The 13,954-nt window shown below is 40.3% G+C and overlaps 1 protein-coding gene across 5 annotated transcripts in view; it reads right to left on the bottom strand.

Moving 5' to 3' along the window:
* MYO5A (myosin VA) overlaps positions 1-13,954 on the bottom strand; it is a 187,589-nt gene that overhangs the window by 34,023 nt on the left and 139,612 nt on the right. For all 5 annotated transcript variants that reach the window (XM_070271278.1, XM_023617284.2, XM_070271283.1 and 2 more), the window contains exons 26-28: positions 8,007-8,150; positions 7,696-7,749; positions 3,607-3,834 (exon numbers count right to left, since the gene is read on the bottom strand). In XM_070271278.1, the coding sequence (XP_070127379.1) occupies positions 3,607-3,834; positions 7,696-7,749; positions 8,007-8,150 (426 nt within the window). The remainder of the gene's footprint in view (positions 1-3,606; positions 3,835-7,695; positions 7,750-8,006; positions 8,151-13,954) is intronic.

The following is a 13,954-nucleotide window of genomic DNA, read 5'->3' as shown; positions in this document are numbered from 1 at the left end:
TGTTTATAAGAAATATCCTGTAAAAAAATCCTGTCCTTTTGTGAGTTTATAAATGCATCCTTAGTGAAGACCAAATATAATCTGATAAAAGCTATTAACAAGAACTCATATTTTACTGAATTTTAAAAATCTTTCCCATGAACACCACACGCAGCAGCATTTCTTTTTTAAAATTATTTTATTTATTTATATATTTATTTGAGGAAGATTAGCCCTGAGCTAACTGCAGTCAATCTTCCTCTTTTTGCTGAGGAAGACTGGCCCTGACCTAACATTCATGCCCATCTTCCTCTACTTTATATGTGGGACGCCTGCCACAGCATGGCTTTTGCCAAGTGGAGCCACGTCCGCACCCGGGATCCGAACTGGCGAACCCCGGGCCGCTGAAGCGGAACGTGCGAACTTAACCACTGCACCACTGGGCTGGCCCAACAGCAGCATTTCTTTAGCTATGTTTTATAAATATTTTAGTACACATTTCACAGAAAATTTCTTTTCCTCTTTCCCAGAAAGGCATAAAATCTTTCTATTTGATAAAGGGCCATACTCAGATTTTTAAGTTTTAAGTAATAACTCTCAAAGACTCAGTTTCTGTATTAAATAATGCTACACATATTTTCTGATATCTGAGGCCCTACATGATGTGGCTTTGAACTTTTAGTAAATTAGGTAACTTGGTCTAATTAACTAATCCAAAGAAAAGACAGGCTTCTTAGCATACTGTTGTCCTGGTAGCAGGTAAGCAGCCAGTCCTTCCCTCGCCTGGCCTGCCTTCGCTAAGGAGCGGGGGCTGGGGCACGGGATCAGACTTGGACTGCCAGCACTAGGAAGTTCCTGACTCACTGCTCAGTTTGTGTCCCGAGGCCAGTGACCAGAACTTCTGAAAGGGTTGCACCACGTAGGAAAATCCCACCCTTTCCAGGAAGGGTGTGCTCAGCTCCTCAGGCTCTTCCTCACCCTTGGCCAACAAACCCACAGCTGGTAGAAATGAGATCACCGGAGAGCCTGTGGTTTGAGTGCACTACAATTTAAGGGCTTCCCTCCCCTGCCCGTGGATGGCCTCCCATAACTACCACAGTGAGTCACAGAGCTGACTATGAACTAGAAGTCACGGAGAGCTCTCTGTGATCTAGGTTGGTGCCTACTGCATTCATTATTTTCCCACTGACTTTCCAAATAGGAAGGGTCAAATAGGATATTAATTTGTAAATATCAAAATACACTTAGTGGCCAGAAAGCATCAACTGCATATATTGGAGGATACTTATAAACCAAAAATTAGGATTAAATAGAAGTATTTACTAAAAATTTTATAATTACCTTGTCATCCTGAAAATCACAAGTCAGCATGCACAAAAAACAAATGGAGAAAACAATAAACCCTTAGTTCCACAAATAAATTCCATCAATGAGTCCCCATCATAACAGACAAAAGCTAACTGTAAAAACAACCATGAGCTGCTTCTCCTAAAACTAACTCAGTATATAAATTAGCATTCATGGAAGTGGCATAAGGTGGACATTAATATATATTTATGTGGTGGCAACTCTTAATTCCCAGGAACAAGTGATTGAGATTCTTTTTGAGTTGTTTTGGTTTTTCTAATTATAAAGTATTTGTGAGTATGTAAGAAAATGACCCTGCTGTTAATGTATATGGTGAAATTCTTAGCCAGGTCTGTGAGAGTTACAGTAATGTCCTGATAGGAGGCCCTTCGTCCGAGTGAAGCCTCCCCGAACACTCGTGGAGGCGGAGCAGATAAACCAGATGTGGCTGGGCTGGATCACCACCCAGCTCGCAGGGTGTCACTCACCACTGCCCTGCAAAGGACTTGTGAAATGATGTGTCTCTCTGACTAGAAACTGAAGGGGACAAACAGCCCTGCATCTGAAAGTTCCCAATCACTGTCATGGGCATTTTTCCTAGGAAAGAACAAGCTGCTGCCATGCATAGATTGGGAGCTTGGGGAGCAGGGATCTTGGTTAGACAGGACCAGCCCATAGGGGCTGGAGAGCAGTGGTCACACAAAATATGTGAAATGGGTAAGAGTGTGTGATACCAGAACTATGTGCTCTGTTTGCTGGATTGTTTTTATGCTCCTTGGGTCATTGTCCTTTTCCTTTCCTTTAACTTTTACTAAAGTTTCTTATGAGTATACCAGTTTGTCACAAGGAGACCAGAGAAAGGAACCTGGTTTTGGACTCTGCTCCAGTTAGCATGCAAAGGGAGCCATGGTAATCATGGGAACCAAACTGAGACAGCCTCGGGGAAGGTGGGATGTATAGGGCCAAGCCAAAGGAGAGACTCCCCTTCTGAACTCTTCTCATTTCAGACTTCCGGGGTTTGTGATTTGTTTTAAAATACGGAAGCCCATTTCCTTTTTTTCTGGGAAAGACTTACTCTGAGCTAACATTTGTTGCCAATCTTCCTCTCTTTTTTTCCCCTCTTCCCAAAGCCCCAGTACATAGCTGTATATTCTAGTTCTTCTATGTGAGCCGCCACCACAGCATGGCCACTGACAGACGAGTGGTGTGGTTCTGCACCTGGGAACCGAGCCAGGGCCACTGAAGTGGAGCGCACCAAACTTTAACTGCTAGGCCATCAGGGCTAGGAAGCCCATTTCTTTATATACCTCCACTTGTTACTGGGATTTCTTTTCCCCCAAGATTATTTAGTCAGATATCTTGTTTTCAGAATTTGCTATTTTCTGGATCAGGGTTGGTCCCAGGTGTGAAGTGTCTTTATCAAATCCAAATGTTAGGTGCCAGGTTCAGTATGTTAACCACATGCAGAACTATTATTTCTAAGACAAGTATTCTCAGATCTCTCAGGCATCCAGTTCATTATATATCATAGTCATTTTTTATATGGCATGCCATGCAGCCAGGATACTGGATTGCCTGAGTCTCGGTAACACTTGGCTGCATGAACATGGGCAGGTACACAGGTCAGGTTTTAATATATTACTCAGATTCCCTCTGATGGCAAATGACAAAAAGGCCCATTTCTCACCAGCACATGGCGGCCTTGGGTCCCAAATTACCTGAAGGCAGGGGAGGACTTCAAAGGGCCATCTGGATCCTCCAGCATGGGTCCTTTCAGTTGAACCAATAACACAGCCCCTCCCAGCAGGGACAGCTCCCCTATTAAACAGAACTCCCTGAAGTGAGCAGAAATCACCTCCGGGTAACTTCCACTCACTGATGTCATGTCTAACCTTTTCATATGCTACCTTTCCAGCTAAACAAGCTATTTTCAACAAATAATTTTAAAGTTATATTTACTGCTTTTCACAGCAAGGCAATTTATGGATTTTTGGTCAAAATTTATTGTGGCCAGATTACTACAAAAAGATTCATTTTAAAAGCCCTTTGCTCATAAGTGAGAGATGAAACTTTGAAGATGATTTTGGATTTCACTTGCTTTTTGCTCACTCCAGTTGGCATTGGCAACAGTTTTAAAACAACATTGAAATTTTTTAAAAAGGATGATATCCTCAACTAGACTAAAAACTGCTCTTTAGTGTTTGCTTCTTTATGTATTGGAGGGAAAGGAGAGGGAGAAATGGAGGCCAGCACCTACTTTACCCTCTTGCCCACGCTTACCTTGGGTTGGATGGCCTCTTTCTGGCTCACCAGCTGAGACCTCAAGATGAGGACCTCCTCCTTGCGGACATCGAGCTCCTCACTCACAGAGGTCAGCTGCTCCATGAGGACACGGTAGGCTGGTGCACCTGGAGCGGTCACCTCCGGGGCACTTTTCTCACTGAGTGCCTTGCGTAACTCATTTAGCTCATTTTTCAGTTTTTTGTTTTCTGATTCTAGTTCTTGACGCTGTGTGAAGAGACAAGGAACAGTTCATTGCTGTCGTCCTCAACTTTACATCAGGATACTCACCTTCCCCGAAGATGGCAGAAGAATTCTGCTGGAAAAGACTGTCAGAGCTACCCTAGTGAACGGCTTCTAGGTGCTACTGGGAACTCTGTTCACTAAATTAAGAAAGTCGTCAAGGGGAGTTGAGCAAGGTGAATGGTAGTTTGCTTCATCAATCCAAATTCCAGAGTCAAATTTATTCCAGGCCTGCCCAGGGTGTGTTCACAGGCCTGGAGAGATTGCTGAGTCCCAAGGGGTAAGTTTAGCTAAGAAGCCCAGTTTTGTTTGTGGGTAATACTAGGGCAAGTATGAGAGTCCAGTTGGTCAGGTTACTTCCAATGAATGGTTCCGATGAGCAGATCCCTGAAACCTTGAGTAGCATCCTCTTATTTCCTTTGTAAAGCAAAATGGAAAGACCACTGAAAAACGAGGCTCTTCACTTCTAATAAAAAAATTACATATCATTTAAACTAATAAAATTCTCTTTAGTGTGTGGTGTTTTTTTTTTTTTTTGAGGAAGATTAGCCCTGAGCTAACATCTGCCACCAATCCTCCTCTTTTTGCTGAGAAAGATTGGTCCTGAGCTAACATCCGTGCCCATCTTCCTCCACATTATATGTGAGACGCCTGCCACCGCATGGCTTGATAAGTGGTGCATAAGTCTGCACCTGTGATCTGAACCAGCGAACCCCAGGCTGCTGAAGCGGAACATGTGAACTTAACCGCTGGGCTACTGGGCTGGCCACCCAAAAATTCCCTTTAGTGTTTTGAAGTGTGCTTGCGAAGTTGCTGGCAAAACCTTGGGAGGTGGCAGGAGAGGAGAGACCGCCTCTTCCTTCAGCCACCCAGACGGACATACACATCCTTTACCCCCTCCATACTTTCTCTTATTCTCAGGCATCCTCATGCCACCAGTTAGCACCGCCCTCTGTACACTCTGCTTAAACAGTGGCATTAGGAACCAGAATTGAGTTCTGACACTAAATTCTATTTACTGACACTAAAACACAAATGCCACAGGATACCAGTTGGGAAAGTGAAGTAGACAGTCATTTAAAAGCTCCAAGGTGGGGCTGGCCCCATGGACGAGTAGTTAAGTTTGCACGCCCCGCTTCGGCGGCCCAGGGTTTCGCCAGTTTGGATCCTGGGCATAGACATGGTACCGTTCATCAGGCCATGCTGAGGCGGCATCCCACATGCCACAACTCGAAGGACCCACATCTAAAAATAAGCAACTATGTACTGGGGGGCTTTGGGGAGAAAAAGGAAAACAAAACAAAACAAAAGCACCATGGTACCTTACTTAGCACATGACATAAGGCCTCATGAGAGTGTAAGTGAGACACTTGTGTATAAAGATAAAATATTTTATTGTTTCTTCCAGAGAAGCAATCATGGGTATGTAGCACCATATCATACCTTTCAACATGTTATGGTAAAACTATTTAAAGTTCTTTTTTTTTTCCTAGTTTAAGAATATATAACCCTTTCTTTCATGAATTAATCCATTTTATATGAAAATGAATGCTCCTTCCTATCCCCAGTCTCTCACCAACTGGTTATCAGATTCATATGGCTCATTTCTGCAACAGAAAACACATGAATGTCTTTACTTTGACAGCTAAACTCTCATGCAGTGTTTCCCAAACTTCAATGTGCGTCAGAAGCACCTGGAGGACAGATTGCTCGACCCACCCCCAGAGCTTCTGATCCAACAGGTCTGGTGTGAGGCCCACAGATTTGCACTTCCAACAAGTTCCCAGGTGATGTTGATGCTGCTGGCCCAGGGACCACATTTTGAGAAACACTGAACTAATACTTGGGAACTCTGTGATCTGGGCTTTATTTTTAACATACTACAGAGAATGTCTTTATTTGTCCATTTTTGTGTGAGGCAGGCAGAGGGAGAAAGTCTGACGATCAGATTCCTACCCCCATTCCTTTGGCTTGTCCCAGCTCATCCCACCTGATTCCTGTCTTGTGTGACCCGTATCATGATCCAGTCTAGCAGACAAAGAGCACAAAAGGCAATGGACAGTAAGAATGAAAGAGACGACCCTTTGCTGCCACCCTTTTCTTTTTCCATAATCATAAATACTACCCAAGTAGTACTTTGATTGAAGGAGCAAGAGATTTACTCATGCTATAATTTAGAAAGGGCAAACGGGTCCTTTAGGGTATTCAAAAGTAAATACTATTTTTTTGTAAAAATTAGTTTTCAAACAAGTGATGATAGGAACCCAGGGTGTTTAGAAAGTTTCTGATTGTCTGGAGACCTGGATTCAAGATCAGACTCTACCACCTAACAGCAGGTCTCTTAGCTGTTCTAAGTCTCAGTTTACGAGGCTTTAGAAAGGAAAGAAACTTATCCCAGAAGTTGTAACAATGACTAAACAGGATAAGGTGTAGGAAAAACTTTTCAAACTGTAAAGTAAATACAAAGTATTATTATTCAAGTGTTTTTAAAATATCAGTGGAAAGGTTCTAACAATCTTCAGGGAAGGAGCTGATAAAAGAATTATGGCTTAGGCAGGGTAGAAGACTGGTATTCTCCATACCAGACGCCATACAGGCTGGAGAGGCAGCGGTGATCAGCAGTTCTGGACCATGGGCAGCGGGGACTCTATAGAGCAGAGGGTCCTATCTCTGTGCATAAATTTTGTTCCAAATCATAGTATTAGGAAATGATATATCAGGATTAGACTTGAAGCAACATTACTGGGGGGAAAAATACTTCATGACAGCTTAGAGAGACCCTAGCAATTCTCAAATATATATAAGGGCTTTAAAATAATGAGTTTCCTTATGCTATTTTGTGGCTTTTCTAATTTTTAGCTTTGTTTGGTTGTAATCATAAACCTTACTATAATTTTCCAGCTATTCTAGACTATAATTTGACAAAGCAGAAAACAGTAAAAAATTGACATAAGCTAGAAAAAAATCTGAGAAAAATAAGTTTAAGACAAATAAGTTAATTAATAACCTAAAAAACTTCTGAAGCTGGGGGTGTCTTGATAGCTGACAGCCTAATAGCTCAGACACACTTCTCCACATTACCCCCCTCCTTCCAACTGTTTTTATGAAATAAGAATACGTTTCTACTCTACAAACTAATATCTAGCTTCCTTTCTCTACAAACACGTAGTTTCGGTGGGGTTTGGTGGTTGGAGCATGGGGTTTGGAGCAGATACCCACGATCAATTCCTGTTCCTGTTGGTTTCTAGCGGGGTGATTCTAGGGAAGTTACTTATACCTTGGCCTCAATTTCCTCATCTGTAAAATGGGAACTAAAATACTTATTTGCAGAATTGCTGTAAGAGTTAGAGCTGATATATGTAAAGTATCTGTATTTAAAAATGATGGTGATAATGACAGCAGCCAACATTTGCTGGGTACTTACTCTGTGTCAGGCACTATTCTAAGCAGTTTACATGGATTACTTCATATAATCCTCATGATAGTCCTATAAGATAAATATTATCATCTGCCTTTTATAGATGAGAAAACTGAAGCACAGAAAGCCATCAGGTGCCAGATCTAGTATTTGAACCGAGGCAGTGTGATGCTAGAGTCCTTGTCCTTTACTACCTTCCACAACCTCAATGGCAGCTACTGCTCCTGTTTCTGTTTAGACTGAAGTCTAGCTTATATGAAATGGAATCTATAAAAGGAGACAACACAAAGCTAGAAGTAATGCCTGACTAAAGGTTAAGCTAGGGTCTGTGGTGTCCTTAAAGATGTTCTCTGAGAAAAAGGGAGGCTCTGAGGAGGTCCCTTGCCAAAACAAGACATTCAAAGTCTTGGGCAGAAAATTCCCATTACCTTAAGTGACTCATACTCCAGTTCTGCACCTCTAATTTGCGGTCTTTCTTCTTCCTAGGGAAAATATAAAGTTAAAAACTTTATAAATAAGTAGTTATGTTTTAATTGTCACATTTTTTCTCTTAGAATATTTACTTGCTTTCCAGAAAATGGTGAGGAAAGGTTAGCCCTCACTACCTGAACCAAATGCTGCTTGGTTAACGTACTTCTGGACCGGGTTCCCCTTAGAGAAGAGACTGCAGAACTGCACATAAAGTCCCAGCCTCCAGCTCAGGTAGCCCGTGGCCCTCGTATGGGACAGCACTGCGCACCTTGGCCTTGCTGCGGAGCACCTGCTCCTCCTTGCGGTCCAGCTCATCCTGCATCACCTGCTTCTCCTGCTCCAGCTCTGTGACCCGCTTCTGGAGCTTGAGGAACAATGACATGTCCAGAGGCACCTTCTTCTCGCTTGGCTCCTAGACCCCAGAAAACAAGACATTCAAGACGATCCACAAGATGTACAAGCTAATGAGAAAATGATAAACGGCCCAACAAAAAAATAGGCAAACATATAGAAGAAATATGAATGATCAAAGAATAGTCAAACAACATGCTCAGTTTGGCAAATAAGTGAAGAAATGCAAATTCAACAACAGTAAGGTGTTACTTTTCCCTCATCAGATTGGCAAACACCGAAAAGATTAATAATCTCATGTGTTACTAACAATGTCTTACGTGACACTGGTGGAAGTATAAGTAGGCCTTTTAAAAGGCCAAGTTATTAGCTGCATTTATTAAAATTTAAATGTGTATACTCTTTAACCTAGCAATCTATGTTTAAGAATTAATCCTACAGAAATAGCTACACAAGTACACAAAAATACATGGAAAAAAATGTTCATTGCAGCATTTTTTATAAACGCAAAAAACTGGAAAGAAACTAAATGTCAGTCAATAGGAGAGCTGCTTAAATAAATTACGGTATAGCCAAACTATGAAATATTTTATAGCTGTTAAAAAGAATAAAGTAGATTTATATGAGTACATAAGTTCTAGATAAAAGACAAGTTGCAGGACAGTATTTATATTATGATCTTATTTTTGTTAAAAAACCAAATATATGTGGCTTTTAAATATACCTAATACAAGTATACAAAATGTAGAAAGCCATCAATGGTTATCTTGGAGAATGGGAGGTACTATGGGAAAGTTTCATCTTCTATTTTACACTTTTCTGTATTTGAATTGTTTACAATGAGCATGCATTACTTTTGTAATCAGGAAAAATGATTTTTGAAAAGGTGAAGTGCCAGCATAAATATATATATATTTTGATATATTGGGACCAGAGAGAAAAGTGAAAAACCAAAACATATATAGCCCTTAAGAAGCTGAAGGATAACCTAGTAGCATTTTAAAAATATTTCACTTGGTTCTAACACAGAACCACAGTGAGAACTACTAGAATAAACAAAGTTACACTAAAGAAAGCTAAGCAGATGGAAACATCTAACCACCATCATAGAAGTTCAGAGAATGCCTTAATTGTCCTACCTTGTTTACTTCGAGTTGGAACTTTTAATGAGGTGAGAAGAGAAAGAACTGTAGCATTACATTTAATGGAGAGGATAAAGAGTCTCTTTTTGTTAGAGAGAGAACAGTAACATTAACTTAGTTACTTAAATGGTCACGGTATAATTCTTAACTGATTAGCAGGTCTCATATTTCTAATTGTCAAGTTTTAAAAGGAATGTTTTTTCTGATATAAAAGCAAAGCAAGCTTTTATAGAGAATTTAGGAAATAAGAAAGGTACAAAGAAGAAAAACACAGGCATAATCTCATATCCAGAAAAAATCCACAATTTTTGTTCAGTCTTTCTTCTATAAAGATTGTAAGAGTATTTTTCATTATAATTTTGTATTGTCTTTTAAACTTAGTATATTACAGTTGTTTGCCAGGTTTACAATACGATATTTGAAATCATAATTTAAATGGTTTTATTAACATGAGTACCATAATTTGCTTAGCTATTACCTTACTGATCAGTATTGAGGTTTCTAATTTTTTGCTATTGAAATATACTAAAATAAACATCCTAGTACATAAATATCTAAACATTAACATCTTCAAGTCTGCTAAATTAGTTGGGCCAGTTTATGCTTCCATCAGCAACCACACAACCTTGCCTTGAACAGGAATGACTTAAGTTATTAAAAAAAAATTGGCTCAGTCGATAGACCAAAAAGCGGTATTTCGTTGTCGTTTTAATTTACATTTCTTTGCCTTTTGATGAGGTTGAATAATTTTTGTATTCATTAGCTATCTTTGGTCTTTTGTGAATTCTTAGTAGTGCCAAGTTCAGTATTATTCCAGTTCTAAAAAAACACCAAAGAAGAATCAATTAAACCAAGAGGTGGGGCATATGTAGGCTGTCATTCATTTATCCACAAACTAGTTAGACCTGACTTTTTCTTACTGCTCAACAGTAAGAGGAAGTTGAGGTATCTGATCTTCACCACAAAATCTGTCCTGACCTAGCGGAACAGAGAGGACATCCTGCCTGAACACAAAATTACTACAGAATTTTATTCACATAAAAACTTATTTCTATACATCCCCAAAATACTTATATTTGAGCTTATTTACAACGTAAACATTCCATCTTATGTATTTTTAATGTTTGTTTATCTAAAACTGATGTCACTGAAATTTTGAATTTTTTTTTAACTCTATAATAAAAGCTTTCACCCCATGAATGAATATAATACTTCATTCATTTTACCTAAAATGTCAGCATTTGGGAATCATTCCTCTCACCCTTGAATGAGCATTTTTGTTTAAAAGGAATCCTCCTATTAAAATGGGATGGGGGCACTCTTTCGCTATCAGCTAATACTACATAAAGAATTAGTTGATTGCTAGATAAGAACAAATTCTATAGATAGGAATATTAAAACAGGAGATGGAAGAACACAAAAAATAACATTTGACAACTGCAAAATTGCTTGAGGCATAATGATTGGTAATTATTTAAGAGTGCATAGGATGTTGCCCATTCTTATCCCTAATGACACATCTGATTAAAGAGATAGTATTTGTCCTCTCTATACCACATGAGCAAGAAGGAAGATTGGGTCATCTGGCTCAGAGAAGTTTTTGGGGTTTTGTTTTGCTTTCCTTCCTTAGTAAGGATTTTTGTCATCGAGGGCTTTTCCAAGAGAGGTGAAGCTTTGAAACTGACCTAAAAAATAACAAGTTTCTTATCTGAGGAAAATCAGGAAGATAACAGAATTTATTCACAAAATTACCACTACAGGCCTGGCAGTCATTCTGGAATCACTGCTAACAATAGCTGAGAAAGTTACAGTGACTCTCTACCTGGGCTGACAGGTATGAGGAAAATCAGGAACAGGAGCAGAACTGGGATAATTAGTCAATGGCTAGTAAGAAAGGTGCTGGCAGGGCAGGGAGAAGCAATGGTTCCAAAAAAATGTAACCCCAGACTAGGAAGATGCTGGAATGTGGGAGGGCTGCAAAGCAAGCGGAGCTGTAGGTGAGTTCTCCAGAGAGAAACAGCAATGGAGGTGCCATCATGACATGTGAACAGCAAATCACAAGTTTGGCAAAGCTAGAAAGACATTAATTCTTTTTTATATCAAATTTTGTTGTTATTACATGAGGTTGGAAACGGTGTTCCAAAACAGCTGAAAGACCCCTCTCCATCTATTTTAATTTTTAAAAAAATCAATTCATTAAGAAGGATGGGCCCATTATTTTCCCAGCACCAGATTCTAAAAGAGCTACTTGGGGATATTACACATAGGAGTTGAAAGTTTTCCTTTAGTTTGTTAGGAGCAATTTGTAAATCTGGCCATTACAGAGGTAGTTGCAGTAAGAAATGCAAACCTGGAGTCACAAGTAATTGGAAGTACAAATTCACAGCCATAGTCTTAGTCTGATACTTTTCTCCTGTCTCCCTTCCCTTCTGATAATCAATCTCTCTTTTTCTACTACCAGTTGTATAGATTTCCAACTTTCTGATCCTGACCACAACCAGTCAGAATGGTAGCATGGTCACTGTTTATTACATCAAAAACACTTATTTCTTGAACACTTACAATGTATTGAACACTGTTGCAAGTGTTTTACAAGAATTAACTCATTTAATTTTCAAAATATCACTATAAAGTAAGATAATAATAGCATCATCACCTCACAGATGAGGAAACTGAGGCACAGAGAGATTGAAGCTGAGGTTATGGAGTCAGTCCCAGGGAGGAGAGTTACTGTAGCCTGTTTCATGGTAAAGACAGCACTCCTAACCAAGGCCAGCCACATTTCAGATGATGTACGGAGTCACAGGGAACAAGCATGGCTAGTTCAGTGGAAAGCCTCCCCCATCACTGAAAGAAGACTTCCAGGGGCATGAATTATTGCTTCTGGCCAGTGCAAGTGAAGGGCAGTACACAATACTCCAAGATCTGTCTATGATTTGTGGAGCACAATTCATATGTCATCATTTAAAAGAGACGAGAAAAATCTAAATCTCACTCTAATCTTCCTCTTAACGTGAGAAAACATTTGGCAGAAAACAGATGACAATTAGAAACAAAAAGGTTACCCTTCCCCTCAAATCTGTGAGAATTTAGAGAAAACTTGAAAAGAGTAGAGACCCTGACAAATACTGTTACTAGTAAAAATTAGGTAAAGCATATAAAAGTTTTTGACTTTAAAAATTTAATGTCATCAATCAAAACTACCAACAAGAGGCCTCTTTGCTCTGAGTTCAAAACAAAATAATTTGCAGCAAACACACCCTTTTTGTCATAGCTTTCCCCCTCCTGTGCAGGAGCTGCCCCTGCAGTGTCACGCTGAAGCTGACAGTTTGTAAACATACCTCCCTCAGACTCCTGGAAGGGAGTACTCCCATTAAGACCAACAGGATGCAATCCTAAAATCTTCATACCCCCTAGAGGCTCAGAAGTCGTAATTTTTAAATCTTCAAAGTCTAATGTGGTGGTAGTTTATAAAGATTGCCACCACCGATTCCTCCCAATACAGATGCCTTTCCTCCCATCAAGAGATGGAGTCTACTCCTCTCCACTTGCATCTGGGCTTGCCTTGTCATTTCCTTGGACCATAGAATGTGGCAGAATTGATGCTGTGCCAGTTCTGGGCCTGGCCCTAAGAGGCCTGGCATCTTTTGCTCTTGCACTTTTAGAGCCCACTGCTTGGGCCCAGGGCAGGCCACACCAAAATATCTCACAATAGCATATTGATGATTTTGAATTAAGTTACTTGAGAAGCACTAAGGGCATACTGACCCTCCTGTCTGTTCCCCCGACAGCAGGAAGTAAATCTCCCGTGTGAAAGGTGCTCTCCTGCATCCTCATCACCAGAGCTGGGGGCTCAGGGCCGAGAATCCTGCAACAAACCTCGCTAATTTACCACCTCAAGCCTAAACTCCTCACTATTTCCTTACGTATCCCAAACCTAAGTTTCTTTGTCCTGTCATTTCTTCACAAATTTATTGTTTCTTTGTGTAAAAGACACTTACAGTCTGCTTTGTTTATTCTCCAAGCATTATTTCTCTATTATTTTCAGTATTTATGTATTAAACTGGGTTTCTCTCCTGTTAATCTGGTCTTCTGTGAATTTTATTATTAATCCAGTCATAAGAATACACGAAGGGCAGAAAGGGGATTGTCCCCAGCCCCAACACCACTCACCATGCTCCTGAAGAGAGGTCACATGGAGAGGTCCAAGGAAGAGAACTTAGGCAGCCCAGCTGACTGCAGGGAGATGCCCCAACCAACACCATACAGGGCAGAACTGCCCGGTCAAAACCCAAAGAATTGTGAGCAATAACAAATTGCTGTCGTTTGAAACCACTAAAGTTTGGGAAGGTTTGTTGCACAGCAAGAGACAACTGGAACAACCTCTATCCTGCTATATACTGGCCATGCTGCTGTATCAATGGTCTCCAGTCTAATGTTGGCTATGGACAGAAATGGAACTGGAGAACTGCAGTACAGAATCCCTGGGTGAGAGGAGGCAGAGCACGGAGCTCCAAGCAGACAAGCCCCAGTTAAAATACTGGCTCGGCCACTTACAAGCTGGGACCTTGGACAGGTAACTTTGCCTTCTTGTATGTACGATTCCAACTATATGACATTCCAACTACAGGATGTTTTTCTTTAAAATGAACAGGATGAGATAGCAGACACTTTTCATTCCTAAGGAAAACTAAGACAAGAAGGGAAAGAATCATTTGACTTT

This window comes from Equus caballus, chromosome 1, assembly GCF_041296265.1.
Source record: "Equus caballus isolate H_3958 breed thoroughbred chromosome 1, TB-T2T, whole genome shotgun sequence".
Taxonomy (NCBI): Eukaryota; Metazoa; Chordata; class Mammalia; order Perissodactyla; family Equidae; genus Equus; species Equus caballus.
The sequence above is the reverse complement of the archived record's forward strand: the minus strand, read 5'-3'. Positions and strand labels throughout refer to the sequence as shown.